General features: G+C 48.9%; 1 protein-coding gene across 1 annotated transcript in view; it reads left to right on the forward strand.

The window, feature by feature from the left end:
* Positions 1-17,289, forward strand: part of LOC134928695 (acid-sensing ion channel 1C-like) — a 650,441-nt gene that overhangs the window by 468,426 nt on the left and 164,726 nt on the right. Inside the window, exon 6 of the mRNA XM_063924712.1 lies at positions 13,957-14,110. Coding sequence (XP_063780782.1) covers positions 13,957-14,110 — 154 coding nt within the window. The remainder of the gene's footprint in view (positions 1-13,956; positions 14,111-17,289) is intronic.

Genomic DNA, 17,289 nt, shown 5'->3' on the forward strand with positions numbered 1-17,289 from the left:
GTGGTATGTAGTAGTAGTAGTAGTAGTAGTAGTAGTAGTAGTAGTACTAATAATAGTAGTAGTAGTAGTGGTATGTAGTAGTAGTAGTAGTAGTAGTAGTAGTAGTAGTAATAGTAGTAGTGGTGGTATGTACTAGTAGTAGTAGCAGCAGTGGTATGTAGTAGTAGTAGTAGTAGTAGTAGTAGTGGTGGTATGTAGTAATAGTAGTGGTGGTATGTAGTAATAGTGATATGTATTAGTAGTATTAGTAGTAGAGATGAGCGGGTTCAGTTCGTCGAGATCCAAACCCCCCCGAACTTCACCTATTTTACACGGTACCAAGGCAGCCTCGGATCTTCCCGCCTTGCTCGGTTAACCCGAACGTGGCCGAACGTCATCATCCCGCTGTCGGATTCTTGCGAGATTCGTATTCTATATAAAGAGCCGCGCATCGCCGCCATTTTCACTCGTGCATTGGAGATTGAACGGAGAGGACGTGGCTACGTTCTCTGCCTGAAAAGCTCCATATCTGTGCTCAGTGTGCTGCAAATATCTGTGCTCAGTGTGCTGCATTTTGGTGACCAACAGTATATAGTTGTACAGTACAGTAGGCCATTGCTGTATCTTGCAGCTCTGTGTCACTGCAAGTATCCATTCCATATCTGTGCTGCATTTTTGTGAGCATTATATATAGTAGTACAGTGCAGCATTTTGGTGACTGTGGCCGGAGAGACCCCCCGCCCACGTGGACAATGGCCGCCGCGGCACTGAAGGGGTTAAGCCCTAGTGCCCGGTGCCATTATGGGGATCCTGGGCACTTGGCGCCACTTTTAAAAATGTAATGGGCGCTAGGTGCCATGTATTTAAAAGTGTTTTAACATGTACTTATCTTCACCGCGGTCCCGGACCTCTCCGGCGACCGCGGCAGTGAGGTCAGCCCCCGGCGCGCTGAGCAGTGTGTGCGCGCCGGGGGAGAGGGGAACCGCTGCAGCCGGGAGATCAGCTCCCGCTGCAGCCATCAGAGGTGCGCCGCCGGAGACCGGGAGCTCTGCTCCCGGCGACCGCGGCAGCGAGCTCAGCCCCCGGCGCACTAGCTGTGTGCGCGCCGGGGGGAGAAGAGGGAGCCGCTGCGGCTGGGAGCTCAGCTCCCGCTGCAGTGCTCTCTGTGGGTGCCGCCGCTGGGCCAGCCGTGGCAGCCAGGACGAACGTCCCGGGCTGCTGGGCGGCAGGGGGGGTGCGCCGCAGCCCGGCTCCCCGCCGGACGCTGTGGCGAGGCCACATAGTTCAGCGCCGCTCATGGGGGACCGGGCTAGCCGGCTCCCTAGTGGCGTGGGGATAATCAGGCTGGTGAGCGCTGAGGTCCGGGAGCTACGCTCCCGGCACCTCAGCGCTGCAAAGGGCACAGAGCCACGGCGGCTGGGACAAGCGTCCTGAGCCATCGGGCTTCCAATAAGGGGGGTGCACCGCACCGTGCGGCGAGGCCAGTGAAGGAGTGCCACACTGGGGGGACAGGGAGAGCCAGCTCCCTGGACCCCAGTGGCAGGCAGGTAGGCTGGAGGTTGGGGGACGCCAGCCCCATACCTCCAGCACAGAGAGAGAGAGAGAGAGCCCTAGCAACCAGGCTGCAGGGCTAGGGGAGCCAGCGCTGGGCACAGTATTTAAAACAAAAACCTTGTGTTTTAAATGTAATAAAAAGTGTATTGTGCTGGGAGGCATTGCAGTGCCTTGGTATGTGGAGCCTGTGCAGGGCACAGACTCAGTGTATATTTAAAGGGGAATGTACAGTGTATTTTAAATGTGATGTATTTAAAGGTAAAATGCACTTACTTGGTTGTGTGTCCCAGGAGTGGGCAATCCATGGCTGTGCAGGCTGATGGATTCTCCCAGACCTTTTCCCCAAAAACGGAATCCTTTCCCTTCCAGCCTCACACTTTAAAGTTGGCTTGGAAGAGAGAGGAGAAGCTCAGCTTTGAAACAAGCCGAGTGGTTTTCTGGAGCTCCATGGAGATCACCCGTAGTGGCCAGGAAACCTTGACCGGGGATCTAGGCTGCCCAGCTCTGGAGCCCAAATCCAGGCTGCAGGCCCGGGCAGGTTTCTGGAAGTAAGTTTAGGCGGGAAAACTTCCCCCAGCCTAGACTGAATGGCTCCGGGGCGTATCCTGATCCTCCAGGATGGGACAGTCAAAGGAGAGTGACCACTCCCCACTGTCCAATGATAACAATGTTAGCTGTGCATGTGACCAAGGCATGCACAGCCCATGGGTAAACATTGATTGGTTGTACACCACAGGGCGGGCTTACCCCCTGTGGTAATGTGCATTGGAGTAAGATAAAAGGAGGGCAGTTGCCCCATGAAAATTGTATTGCACCATCTTTATTCTGCTGGAACATCTTGCTGTATGCTGTTGCCCCTAGCAATAGGGAAGAGTCTTTTTAAGGCTATTATTGAGCAAATAAACATCTCATCTGCCTCAAGAAGATTGCTTCATCTTGTGACCTACAGGGTTATGCCAAACATAGCCCCGTTCTCCGGCTGTCCAGAGAAGCACCTAACGTCTCCAAGTTCCGCCTTCCGCCAGCTACCGGTAGAGGCCTAGCAAGTGGCTAGTGGGGATTCGTCAACACCACACAGGTGTGGTAAGGCAGTGCATCGGCACATACAGAGCAGAACTGTGGTTCCAAACGCCACGGCAGGTTAGGAGTTTGGTGGTGGCAGCATAAACCCGCCCACAACGCAGTGGGTGGAGTCAGTAACAGGCGGTTACTGACGGTAAGCGGGAATCCCCTATGAGGTCAGGCCTCGTGTGACCTGACTCTCCATTCAGTGCGCAGGAGACGGGACGCGAAAGCGGTGAGTGCTTTCGAACGGGACCGTCCTGTCACAGAAATTGGTGGCATAGCGGTGGGATCATCCCAGGCGGGTTTTCGGTCACCCGATTGGAGAAGCCGAGTTACTCAGGTGAGGAGTAACTGCAGCGCAGGAGAACGCACAAGATGACAGACTTCAGCGGAACGTCTAAGGGCGATATGGAGATCGTGTGCCAGGAGAAGGGTGTGGATATCCCTTTCAACGCGTCCAGAAGCGTCATGAAGGCGGCGCTCATGAGCTTGGAGGAGTCCTGCCGGGCGGAGGTGGAAAGCACTGACGGCGTCAGCATCGGAGAGGACGGCCCAACAGTGGACCTTCGTAAGGAACCGGTGAGACCCACAAGCCCTGCCCCCTCTCACAGCAGCAATGTTTCCCAGCAATCCCTAGCAGGGCCAGGATCCCAACGTCCCAGGGGGGTCGGCACGGATAGCCTAGCAGATCGGCTAGCGGAATTGGGGGAAAGGGCAACGGAGCAAGAGCGCTTGATCATCATCCAGATGTGGCGTGATGAGCGGGCACCACAGGCCGTGGTACCCCGGGAGCCGTTGTCAGCTGTTGTACACAGATCAGGACGTATTCAGTTTGCCAAGTTTGCAGACAGTGATGGGGACATTGATGGACATTTGCAAGTTTTTGAAAGGACTTGTAAACTACACGATCTACCCAAGTCAGAGTGGGTGAGACACCTTGTGCCCACTCTGCATGGAGAGGCCTTGGAGGCCTATCGAGGAGTGGCCACGGAGGACTGTGGGGATTACGACGAAGTCGCGAAGGCCCTCCTCCAGCGATTCTTCATCACTCCAGAGTCTTACAGGAAGAAGTTCAGAGACTTGCCAAAGAATCCTAGCAGCACCCATGGGCAGTTCGCCACCCAGCTGCGGCAGTACGTGGCGAAGTGGGTGAAGGATTCTGAAGCCACTACATCGGACGCACTGATCGACCTGATCTGCAGGGAGCAGTTCTACCGCAGGTGCGCCCCAGAAATGAAGGAGTGGGTGCTAGATCGGGAGCCACCCAGCTTAAAAATGGCTGCCCAATTAGCTGACAAATATGTGGCAATTCGGCCACGGGGGCAGAAGCGCCCAGCCAGCAGCCAGCTCCAAAAGACTGTACCACCAGGGGGACACCCCTCTTCAGCTCATCACCCCCAAAGACAAGCATCTTCCAACCCAGGTGCTCTTGGCCAGCAACCGCACCGCAGCGTCCCTGCAACTGATCAGAGATCATCGGTGCCACGACTGGAGAAGAAGTGCTACGGCTGTGGGAAAATCGGACATCTGAGGATGAACTGTCCTGCATCCCAAGCACCCCAGACTCGTGCCCCAAATCCGAGTGCTGGAGCCCGGCTCGCTTGTTTGACGAGAGGAGATGAGACTACAGAGACTGTTCCCCCTCCAGTCAGTCCGATGGAGTGTGGCGAGAGACAGGTGCACTCTGCGGAGAGAGTCACCTGCATGGCCAAACAGCCCCTACACAATATGTGGAGGCACCTGCAGCCGGTCCACGTGGGACCCCTGCAGGGGGAAGGCCTAAGAGACTCTGGGGCCGCAATCACTGTGGTGAGCCCCCACCTTATAGATCCTGCTGCAGTATTGCAGGGTCGCACTGCCAAGGTCACCCTGGCAGATGGAACGGAGAAAGATGTTCCCATGGCAAGAGTCTACCTGGACTGGGGAGCTGGACCAGAGTTGCGAGAAGTTGCCATCATGGATGGTCTCCCAACTGATGTGGTCCTAGGAAATAATCTGGGTGGTGGGATCGTCACCACGTTTGCAGGCGCCATTTCCCGAAGTCAAGTTCCACAACCACCGTTGACATCAGCTACTCCAGCACAGCCCAGCCAAGAGGAAAAGACTACAGCTGCTAGACAACTGCCAGCACAGCCAACCACAGCATCAACCAGCCCAGAGGAAAAGATTACAGCGGCTAGATCGGCACATTGACCCCGCATGCCTTTTGCCTCTGGTATGCCTACATCCACTAGCAACGCAGAGGATGTTGGTTCCAGCTCGTTTGATCCTGTGGGGGTGCCCAATGATGCTCCTGACCCAAGTGGTTTGCCAACTCCAGCGGTGAGTATGAGAAACCACACTGACTTTTCCATGACTGACCCCTACCAGACTGACCCTAGTAGTCCCCACCTAGATCCCCCTGTAGTGTGTCCCAACTTAGGAGAGATTGAGGGCCGCAGGCAGGAGTTTAGGGAGGCTCAACCCTCTGACCCATCCCTAAAAGGCATGAGGCGCCACTCTGGCAGCGGCCTTGACAGGGTTGGGGCAGGAAGTTTGACCTGGCGGGAAGGGTTAAGGTACAGGGTAGCCAGGAAAGTGGGAGGGGATAGACCAGATAGGGAATGTGTCCAACTGGTCCCCCCAGGGAACGTTCCTGCGCAACCGGTTTCGGTTGCCAGCGAAACCCCTTTGGACAGTAACCCGGAGACAGACCGTACCCTGAAGTGCCTGACACAGAGCTTACCCTGGTCTGGAATGTCGGATGACGCCCAGACCAACTGTAAGGCTGGTGCCATGCGTTGGCAGCTGGGGCACTCCAGTGGTTGTGTTGTCCCTGGGCCTCTGCCCATAGGAGAACCCTTGCAGCAAGTTGCTGTGGACATAGCAGGTCCCTTGCCTGTGCTCAGTAGATCGGGGAAGACACGCAGCCTCCCTGTAGTGGATGCCACACAGGATCCAGAGGCTGGTGGTCTGGCCGCCATCACTGTTGCACAGGTAGCGGACGAGGAGGAAAGAGTAGGCCTAGGTGACAGGTTAGGTTTCCCGAGTCATAGGTCGACAGAGGAGGATTGGAGGGCAGGTCTGACAGTTATGGCAGACAGTTGCCGGATAGGGATGACGGAGGTGCAGTGCCTGGGGCACTATGTGGGAGGAGACAGGGGTAGGCCCAAACCAGAGGGGGTGGAGGCAACCAGAGGCTGTTCCCGACCCACATCACCCAGACCGGTACTGACCTTAGAACCTATAAGGCCCTACGGATACGTTGTCATTGACTTTAGTCCTGTAGTGAACCCCTTGACAGAGATGGCTAGGAAGGGTATTCCCAAGTCAGTGGACTTTGCACCCGCTTGCGAGTTGGCATTCCAGTCTTGAAGGAGGCTCGGGTACCCGCTCCAGTGCTGATGACGCACATTCTTGACCAGGACTGTGTGTTACGAACTACTGCGCCACTGCACGGACTGGGAGCAGTACCGAGCCAGAAAGAGCCATATGGGCAGGAGCACCCTGTGACCTGTTTGAGCAGAAAACTGCTATGGTGGGAGGTGGGGTATGCCACAATTGGGACACCGTGGGTGGCACTTGTGTGTAACTGGCCTCCCACCGTGGTGACTTACCACCCACCTGTTAGGTGGCTGCAACTTACCTTGGGGAAATTGGACAGACTTTTGTGGTGGAGCCTCGAACTTGGACTTCAGGTGGACTATTTGAATATTGTGCACCCACGAAGAGAGGCCCACTGCACTATGGATGAACTGTCTAGGCCGGAGCCTACGCCCCCCAGGTAGCATCCCCTTCAACCCAACAGACTGCGGGACCAGGGACCAAATCGTTGGGACATGGGTCCCTGGTTGACCCGCTTGAATGGGGAGGGGGGGGGGAGTAGTGTGGCCGGAGAGACCCCCAGCCCACATGGACAATGGCCGCCGCGGCACTGAAGGGGTTAACAACTAGTGCCCGGTGCCATTATGGGGACCCTGGGCGCTTGGCGCCACTTTTAAAAATGTAATGGGCGCTAGGCGCCATGTATTTAAAAGTGTTTTAACATGTACTTATCTTCACCGCGGTCCCGGACCTCTCCGGCGACCGCGGCAGTGAGGGCAGCCCCCGGAGCGCTGAGCAGTGTGTGCGCGCCGGGGGAGAGGGGAACCGCTGCAGCCGGGAGATCAGCTCCCACTGCAGCCATCAGAGGTGCGCCGCCGGAGACCAGGAGCTCCGCTCCCGGCGACCGCGGCAGCGAGCACAGCCCCACGGCGCGCTACCTGTGTGCGCGCCGGGGGGAGAAGGGGGAGCCGCTGTGGCTGGGAGCTCAGCTCCCGCTGCAGTGCTCTCTGTGGGTGCCGCCGCTGGGGGCTGAGATCTCTGCTCCCAGGGCCTCAGCCCATCGGAGGTGGCCAGCAGCGGCAGCCAGGACGGACGTGCTGGGCGGCAGGGGGGGTGCGCCGCAGCCCGGCTCCCCGCCGGACGCTGTAGCGAGGCCACATAGTACAGCGCCACTCATGGGGGACTGGGCTAGCCGGCTCCCTAGCGGCGTGGGGATAATCAGGCTGGTGAGCGCTGGGGTCCGGTGAAGGAGTGCCACACTGGGGGGACAGGGAGAGCCAGCTCCATACCTCCAGCACAGAGAGAGAGAGCCCTAGCAGCCAGGCTGCAGGGCTAGGGGAGCCAGCGCTGGGCACAGTATTTAAAACAAAAACCTTGTGTTTTAAATATAATAAAAAGTGTATTGTGCTGGGAGGCATTGCAGTGCCTTGGTATGTGGAGCTTGTGCAGGGCACAGGCTCAGTGTATATTTAAAGGGGAATGTACAGTGTTTTTTAAATGTGATGTATTTAAAGGTAAAATGCACTTACTTGGTTGTGTGTCCCAGGAGGGGGGAATCCATGGCTGTGCAGGCTGATGGATTCTCCCAGACTTTTTCCCCAAAAACGGAATCCTTTCCCTTCCAGCCTCACACTTGAAAGTTGGCTTGGAAGAGAGAGGAGAAGCTCAGCTTTGAAACAAGCTGAGTGGTTTTCTGGAGCTCCATGGAGATCACCCGTAGTGGCCAGGAAATCTTGACCAGGGATCTAGGCTGCCCAGCTCTGGAGCACAAATCCAGGCTGCAGGCAATGGGCTAGGTCCCGGGCAGGTTTCTGGAAGTCAGTTTAGGCGGGAAAACTTTCCCCAGCCTAGACTGAACGGCTCCGGGGCGTATCCTGATCCTCCAGGATGGGACAGTCAAAGGAGAGTGACCACTCCCCACTGTCCATAGAGAACAATGTTAGCTGTGCATGTGACCAAGGCATGCACAGCCCATGGGTAAACATTGGTTGTACACCACAGGGCGAGCTTACCCCCTGTGGTAATGTGTATTGGAGTAAAATAAAAGGAGGGCAGTTGCCCCATGAAAATTGTATTGTACCATCTTTATTCTGCTGGAACATCTTGCTGTATGCTGTGGCCCCTAGCAATAGGGAAGAGTCTTTTTTAAGGCTATTATTGAGCAAATAAACATCTCATCTGCCTCAAGAAGATTGCTTCATCTTGTGACCTACAGGGTTATGCCAAACATAGCCCCGTTCTACGGCTGTCCAGGGAAGCACCTAACGTCTCCAAGTTCCGCCTTCCGCCAGCTACCGGTAGAGGCCTAGCAAGTGGCTAGTGGGGATTCGTCAACACCACACAGGTGTGGTAAGGCAGTGCGTCGGCACATACAGAGCAGAACCGTGGTTCCAAACGCCACGGCAGGTTAGGAGTTTGGTGGTGGCAGCATAAACCCGCCCACAACGCAGTGGGTGGAGTCAGTAACAGGCGGTTACTGGCGGTAAGCGGGAATCCCCTATGTGGTCAGGCCTCGTATGACCTGACCCTTGATTCTGTGCGCAGGAGACGGGATGCGAAAGCGCCGAGTGCTTTCGTACGGGACCGTCCTGTCACAGTGACCAACACTATATAGTTGTACAGTACAGTAGGCTAGTGCTTTATCTTGCAGCTCTGTGTCACTGCAAGTATCCATTCCATATCTGTGCTGCATTTTGTGAGCAGTATATATAGGTATTACAGTGCAGCATTTTGGTGACCAACAGTATATAGTTGTACAGTACAGTAGGCCATTGCTGTATCTTGCAGCTCCGTGTCACTGCAAGTATCCATTCCATATCTGTGCTGCATTTTTGTGAGCAGGATATATAGTAGTACAGTGCAGCATTTTGGTGACCAACAGTATATAGTTGTACAGTACAGTAGGCCATTGCTGTATCTTGCAGCTCTGTGTCACTTCAAGTATCCATATCTGTGCTGCATTGTTGTGAGCAGTATATAGTAGTACAGTGCAGCATTGTGCTGACCAGTATACTACAGTACAATAGTCCAGAGCTGTTCTCGCTGCTCAGTGTCAGTTCTCTGTAGTATCATAAGTGCTCAGTATAATCAGTGATTTATCAGTATAATCAGTTCTCAGTATAATCAGTGCGCTGTTAGACGTGCGCCCATTTTCCGCCATTAGTGCATTGGGATTTAGACAATTAATGAAGTTATTGTGTCCCCTGTACAAAATCCCCTCTAGATTCCACTTCACTAGGCAGGTGATAGCGAGATTTTACTAATTAATATCAGTGATTTATAATTAATTATTAATTACAGTGATCTTGCCAAATGATTCCAGTGATTTTGTAATTTTCTTCCAGTGATTTGAACCAATAATACCATTGATTAGAACGAATAATTCCTGTGATATTGAGGTGTTTTTGTCGCTTAGCTTAGCCGTCCAGCGACCACAGTGCACCTCTTTTTCTCTTTTCTTTGCATCATGTGCTGTTTGGGGACAATTTTTTGAAGTGCCATCTTGTCTGACACTGCAGTGCCACTCCTAGATGGGCCAGGTGTTTGTGTCGCCCTCTTGGGTCGCTTTGCTTAGTCATCCAGCGGCCTCGGTACAAATTTTAGGACTAAAAATAATATTGTGAGGTTTTCAGAATAGACTGGAAATGAGTGGAAATTATGGTTATTGAGGTTAATAATACTATAGGATCAAAATTACCCCCAAATTCTATGATTTAAGCTGTTTTTGAGGGGTTTTTGAAAAAAACAAACACCCGAATCCAAAACACAACGTCATCATCCCGCTGTCGGATGTACTAGTAGTAGTAGTAGTAGTAGTAGTAGTAGTAGTGGTATGTAGTAGTAGTAGTAGTGGTATGTAGTAGTAGTAGTAGTAGTAGTGGTATGTAGTAGTAGTAGTAGTGGTATGTAGTAGTAGTAGTAGTAGTAGTAGTAGTAGGGGTGGTGGTATGTAGTAGTGGAATGTAGTAGTACTAGTAGTGGTGGTATGTAGTATTAGTAATAGTAGTTGTGGTATGTAGTAGTAGTAGTTTTAGTGGTAGTATGTAGTAGTAGTAGTAGTGGTATGTAGAAGTGGTATGTAGTAGTGGTGGTGGTATGTAGTAGTAGTAGTAGTAGTACTGGTGGTATATAGAAGTAGTAGAAGTAGTGGTATGTAGTAATAGAAGTGGTATGTAGCAGTGACGTGCGATGGGGGAGGGTAGTAGTAGTAGTAGTAGTAGGGGTATGGAGAAGTCGTAGTAGTAGTGGTATGAGTACTAGTAGTGGTATGTAGTAGTGGAATGTAGTAGCAGTAGAGGTGGTATGTAGTAGTAGTAGTAGTAGTAGTAGTAGTGGTATGTAGTAGTAGTAGTAGTAGTGGTGGTGGTATGTAGTAGTAGTAGTAGTAGTAGTAGTAGTAGTAGTAGTAGTGGTATGTAGTAGTAGTAGTAGTAGTAGTAGTAGGGGTGGTGGTATGTAGTAGTGGAATGTAGTAGTACTAGTAGTGGTGGTATGTAGTATTAGTAATAGTAGTTGTGGTATGTTGTAGTAGTAGTAGTAGTAGTAGTAGTAGTAGTAGTAGTAGTAGTAGTAGTTTTAGTGGTAGTATGTAGTAGTAGTAGAAGTAGTAGTGGTATGTAGAAGTGGTATGTAGTAGTGGTGGTGGTATGTAGTAGTAGTAGTAGTAGTAGTAGTACTGGTGGTATATAGAAGTAGTAGTAGAAGTAGTGGTATGTAGTAATAGAAGTGGTATGTAGCAGTGACGTGCGATGGGGGAGGGTAGTAGTAGTAGTAGGGGTATGGAGAAGTCGTAGTAGTTGTGGTATGAGTACTAGTAGTGGTATGTAGTAGTGGAATGTAGTAGCAGTAGAGGTGGTATGTAGTAGTAGTAGTAGTAGTAGTAGTAGTAGTAGTAGTGGTGGTGGTGGTGGTATGTAGTAGTAGTAGTAGTAGTAGTAGTAGTAGTAGTAGTAGTAGTGGTATGTAGTAGTAGTAGTAGTAGGGGTGGTGGTATGTAGTAGTGGAATGTAGTAGTACTAGTAGTGGTGGTATGTAGTATTAGTAATAGTAGTTGTGGTATGTAGTAGTAGTAGTAGTAGTAGTTTTAGTGGTAGTATGTAGTAGTAGTAGTAGTAGTAGTAGTAGAAGTAGTAGTGGTATGTAGAAGTGGTATGTAGTAGTGGTGGTGGTATGTAGTAGTAATAGTACTGGTGGTATATAGAAGTAGTAGTAGAAGTAGTGGTATGTAGTAATAGAAGTGGTATGTAGCAGTGATGTGCGATGGGGGAGGGTAGTAGTAGTAGTAGTAGTAGTAGGGGTATGGAGAAGTCGTAGTAGTAGTAGTGGTATGAGTACTAGTAGTGGTATGTAGTAGTGGAATGTAGTAGCAGTAGAGGTGCTATGTAGTAGTAGTGGTGGTATGTAGTAGTAGTAGTAGTAGTAGTAGTAGTAGTAGTAGTAGTAGCAGCAGCAGCAGCAGCAGTGGTATGTAGTAGTAGTAGTAGTAGTGGTATGTAGTAGTAGTAGTAGTGGTGGTGGTATGTAGCAGTGGAATGTAGTAGTACTAGTAGTGGTGGTATGTAGTATTAGTAATAGTAGTTGTGGTATGTAGTAGTAGTAGTAGTAGTAGTAGTGGTGGTGGTATGTAGCAGTGGAATGTAGTAGTACTAGTAGTGGTGGTATGTAGTATTAGTAATAGTAGTTGTGGTATGTAGTAGTAGTAGTAGTAGTAGTAGTAGTTTTAGTGGTAGTATGTAGTAGTAGTAGTAGTAGTAGTAGTAGTAGTAGTAGTAGTAGTAGTAGAAGTAGTAGTGGTATGTAGAAGTGGTATGTAGTAGTGGTGGTGGTATGTAGTAGTAGTAGTAGTAGTACTGGTGGTATATAGAAGTAGTAGTAGAAGTAGTGGTATGTAGTAATAGAAGTGGTATGTAGCAGTGATGTGTGATGGGGGAGGGTAGTAGTAGTAGTAGTAGTAGTAGTAGGGGTATGGAGAAGTCGTAGTAGTAGTGGTATGAGTACTAGTAGTGGTATGTAGTAGTGGAATGTAGTAGCAGTAGAGGTGCTATGTAATAGTAGTTGTGGTATGTAGTAGTAGTAGTAGTAGTAGTAGTAGTAGTAGTAGTAGTAGTAGTGGTGGTGGTGGTATGTAGCAGTGGAATGTAGTAGTACTAGTAGTGGTGGTATGTAGTATTAGTAATAGTAGTTGTGGTATGTAGTAGTAATAGTAGTTTTAGTGGTAGTATGTAGTAGTAGTAGTAGTAGTAGTAGCAGTAGTAGAAGTAGTAGTGGTATGTAGAAGTGGTATGTAGTAGTGGTGGTGGTATGTAGTAGTAGTAGTACTGGTGGTATATAGAAGTAGTAGTAGAAGTAGTGGTATGTAGTAGTAGTAGTAGTAGTAGTGGTGGTGGTATGTAGCAGTGGAATGTAGTAGTACTAGTAGTGGTGGTATGTAGTATTAGTAATAGTAGTTGTGGTATGTAGTAGTAGTAGTAGTAGTAGTAGTTTTAGTGGTAGTATGTAGTAGTAGTAGTAGTAGTAGTAGTAGTAGTAGTAGTAGTAGTAGTAGTAGTAGTAGAAGTAGTAGTGGTATGTAGAAGTGGTATGTAGTAGTGGTGGTGGTATGTAGTAGTAGTAGTAGTAGTAGTACTGGTGGTATATAGAAGTAGTAGTAGAAGTAGTGGTATGTAGTAATAGAAGTGGTATGTAGCAGTGATGTGTGATGGGGGAGGGTAGTAGTAGTAGTAGTAGTAGTAGGGGTATGGAGAAGTCGTAGTAGTAGTGGTATGAGTACTAGTAGTGGTATGTAGTAGTGGAATGTAGTAGCAGTAGAGGTGCTATGTAATAGTAGTTGTGGTATGTAGTAGTAGTAGTAGTAGTAGTAGTAGTAGTAGTAGTAGTAGTAGTGGTGGTGGTGGTGGTATGTAGCAGTGGAATGTAGTAGTACTAGTAGTGGTGGTATGTAGTATTAGTAATAGTAGTTGTGGTATGTAGTAGTAATAGTAGTTTTAGTGGTAGTATGTAGTAGTAGTAGTAGTAGTAGTAGTAGTAGTAGTAGTAGTAGTAGAAGTAGTAGTGGTATGTAGAAGTGGTATGTAGTAGTGGTGGTGGTATGTAGTAGTAGTAGTACTGGTGGTATATAGAAGTAGTAGTAGAAGTAGTGGTATGTAGTAATAGAAGTGGTATGTAGCAGTGATGTGCGATGGGGGAGGGTAGTAGTAGTAGTAGTAGTAGGGGTATGGAGAAGTCGTAGTAGTAGTAGTGGTATGAGTACTAGTAGTGGTATGTAGTAGTGGAATGTAGTAGCAGTAGAGGTGCTATGTAGTAGTAGTGGTGGTATGTAGTAGTAGTAGTAGTAGTAGTAGTAGTAGTAGTAGTAGTAGTAGTAGCAGCAGCAGCAGCAGCAGCAGCAGTGGTATGTAGTAGTAGTAGTAGTAGTGGTATGTAGTAGTAGTAGTAGTAGTAGTAGTAGTGGTGGTGGTGGTATGTAGCAGTGGAATGTAGTAGTACTAGTAGTGGTGGTATGTAGTATTAGTAATAGTAGTTGTGGTATGTAGTAGTAGTAGTTTTAGTGGTAGTATGTAGTAGTAGTAGTAGTAGTAGTAGTAGTGGTATGTAGTAGTTGTGGTGGTATGTACTATGTAGTAGTAGTAGTAGTAGTATGAGTACTGGTGGTATATAGAAGTAGTAGTAGTAGAAGTAGTGGTATGTAGTAATAGAAGTGGTATGTAGCAGTGACGTGCGGTGGGGGAGGGTAGTAGTAGTAGTAGTAGTAGTAGGGGTATGGAGAAGTCCAGGGAGCGCCACGTCGTGGCACCCTCCTGATTGGCTGTGCGCTCCTGTAGTGTCAGTGAGGCTGCACACGGCAGAGATACAATGTTGCGCCTATGCGCTCGATTGTATCCAATGATGGGAACTTTGCGGTCAGCGGTGAGGTTACTTTCGGTCAACCGCTGACCGCAAAGTTCCCACCATGAATGACCTCCAATATGCGAAGCTTCTTTCTTGCAGTAATGATTATGTCTGATGCACTTTGGAATGAGCTGTTTGGCTTCATCTGTGATGTTGTGACATTTCCAGAATCCATGGGGGAGCAAGGGAAATCTTTCTGTGTGTGTGAGACGCCATGCAGCCTGGTCAGGTTTGGGAAGGAGTTGTCTATGGTGAAAATCCCCAGCAAATCATCTGCCAAATATCTTGCCAAAAAATACAACAAGACAGAGGAATACATTGCGTGAGTATACAGAACCTGGGGCAGCTGAGAGAGCCCGGGGCCACCTATTCTTCTAGGAGGACCTCACACCATGTTCTTCACTGATTGTAAATGCTTTCTCTAGCACATGGCTGACCATGCTAGATCATCTATGACAGACCCTAGCTCAAAGATGTCTACACATAGCACATGGCTGACCATCCTAGATCATGTATGACAGACCCTAGCTCAAAGATGTCTACACATAGCACATGGCTGACCATCCTAGATCATGTATGATAGACCGTAGCTCACGGATGACTACACACAGCACATGGCTGACCATCCTAGATCACGTTTGACAGACCCTAGCTCACGGATGACTACACACAGCACATGGCTGACCATCCTAGATCACGTTTGACAGACCCTAGCTCATGGATGACTACACATAGCACATGGCTGACTATCCTAGTTTATGTATGACAGACCCTAGCTCAGAGATGACTGTATAGAGCACATGGTTGACTACTCTAGTTCATGTATGACAGACCCTAGCTCACAGATGTCTACACACAGCACACAGCTGACTATCCTAGTTCATGTATGACAGACCCTAGCTCATGGATGACTACACACAGCACACAGCTGACTATCCTAGTTCATGTATGACAGACCCTAGCTCAGAGATGACTACACATAGCACATGGCTGACTATCCTAGTTTATGTATGACAGACCCTAGCTCAGAGATGACTGTATAGAGCACATGGTTGACTACTCTAGTTCATGTATGACAGACCCTAGCTCACAGATGTCTACACACAGCACACAGCTGACTATCCTAGTTCATATATGACAAACCCTAGCTCATGGATGACTACACACAGCACACAGCTGACTATCCTAGTTCATGTATGACAGACCTTAGCTCACGCATGACTACACACAGCACATGGCTGACTATCCTAGTTCATGTATGACAGACCTTAGCTCACAAATGTCTACACATAGCACATGGCTGACTATCCTAGTTCATGTATGACAGCCCCTAGTGTTATGAAAACCCTCAGAGTGTAGCAGATCAGAGCCATAACTAGACTTTTTGGTGCCCTGTACCAGAAAGAGAATTGAGGCCGCCCTCCCCCACCTAATTTTTCCAATAGGGGCATAAGGCGCGTGCCTTGTGGGGAAGAGCCATTACAAAAATGATTCCACAGAAAGCCCCTTCCCATATATTTAGATTACACACACATTTATAGAACACTGCAAGAAAATGGATTTGGACACAATCTTCTTTATACCACATTCATGCACTCAACACGAGAGCTCGCCGCCATTTAGCCACAATACCCCTCATTAAATTACTTTTCAATATACTGCTACACCCAGTACTCACACCCACAACCTGCTGCGTCGCAGCCAAACACCCCACCTACCGAGACACTTGATCCTGCATAAAACTATGAGATTTATAACTATATGAAGTGTAACACTGTAAGGGTACAAGGTGCCGTTTCCTGGGGTAAACGGCAGCACGCAGCAGCTGAGGAATTACTCAAGTCCAGTTTGTGGTACAACTGGCCCCAGCCAGTTTTATTATACAGAAAATAAAACAAACACCAAAAGAAAATACCTTGCCTGTCTGGCACTAACTAAACACAAGATGTTCCTAACTATCACTAAACAAAAACACAGAGTTCTCCAGTAAACACTGTATGGCTCACTTGTATCAGGAAGCGTGTTTCTCTCACAGAGATCCTGCAGTCTTCCCAGGCAGTCTCACACATTAATCAAGCTAGAAGCCCTATAAGACTCTTGCACAGCTGAAAGCCCTGATTAGCCCTCTGTGAGGCCAAAGATCCGAACTGGGCCCAATGTCTGGAACTCGCCCTACCTCTCTCTCAGGGCACTTATCCAGCTTTTCCAGCAAACTGAAAAGGTTCTAACAAACAAAAGCATTTTCAGAGAAGTTTTCATTTTCTAAAACATGTAAGACAAGAACCTGGGATAAACATACCTGCCCTCAAACACTATCCCAGTGTTCTTGTCACATATCCCCCTCCCCTGTTTCGACCTAGGGGCCGGAACACCTGTAGCCCCCAAACAGAAGATGCGGGACAATGCATCTGCGTTGGCCAATTGCATACCTCCCAACATGACCCTCTCCAGGAGGGACAGAATACTCTGCTTCTGGACTTTTTTCTGAATTTATGATTGCCATCACCTGTGCTGAACAGGTAATGGATAAGAAAGGTGTTTCAGCACAGGTGAGGGTGATCATAAATTAAGAGGGAAGTTCAGAAGCAGAACATTCTGTCCCTCCTGGAGAGGGTCATGTTGGGAGGTATGCAATTGTGTACCCGGTCTATGTTCGACAGTAAACTTAAAATCCTGCAATGCTAGAAACCATCTAGTTACCCGAGCATTCTGACCTATATTTACATACATCCATTTTAAAGGGGCATGATCTGTCACTAGTTTGAATTGTCTACCCAAGAGGTAATATCTCAAGGTATCTAGTGCCCACTTAATGGCCAAAGCCTCCTTTTCTACAATAGCATACCTTTTTTCATGCTCATTGAGTTTCCTACTCAAATAAATGTTAGGGTGTTCGTCCCCATCTCTGGTTTGGGACAACACAGCGCCTATCCCTACCTCTGAGGCATCTGTCTGTACCACAAATTCTTTTGAAAAATCTGGTGTTATCAATACAGGTTGTGAACACAAAGCCACTTTTAACGCTTGGAACGCTTTTTCTGCATCAGATTTCCATTTCACCATATTTGACTGCTTCCCTTTGGTAAGGTCTGACAATGGCACCGCTGTGGTCACAAAATTGGGAATAAACAGTCTATAGTACCCAGTTATTCCCAAAAAAGCCCTTACCTGTTTTTTATTCACTGGTCGAGGCCAGTTTTGAATAGCATCAATTTTATTCAATTGGGGCCTAATTAGACCTCTGCCTATGGTGAAGCCCAAGTATTTGACCTCCTCCATTGCAAGGCAGCACTTCTTTGGGTTAGCAGTTAACCCTGCCTCTCTGATTGAGTCCAGTACTGCTTGCACTTTAACCAAATGGGACCCCCAGTCTGTACTGTGAATTACCACATCATCCAAATAGGCAGCTGCATATTTTCTATGGGGCCTCAAAATTTTATCCATCGCCCGTTGAAAGGTTGCTGGAGCCCCATGCAACCCAAAGGGTAACATCTTATACTG

Source organism: Pseudophryne corroboree, chromosome 5 (genome assembly GCF_028390025.1).
Source record: "Pseudophryne corroboree isolate aPseCor3 chromosome 5, aPseCor3.hap2, whole genome shotgun sequence".
NCBI classification, from domain to species: Eukaryota; Metazoa; Chordata; class Amphibia; order Anura; family Myobatrachidae; genus Pseudophryne; species Pseudophryne corroboree.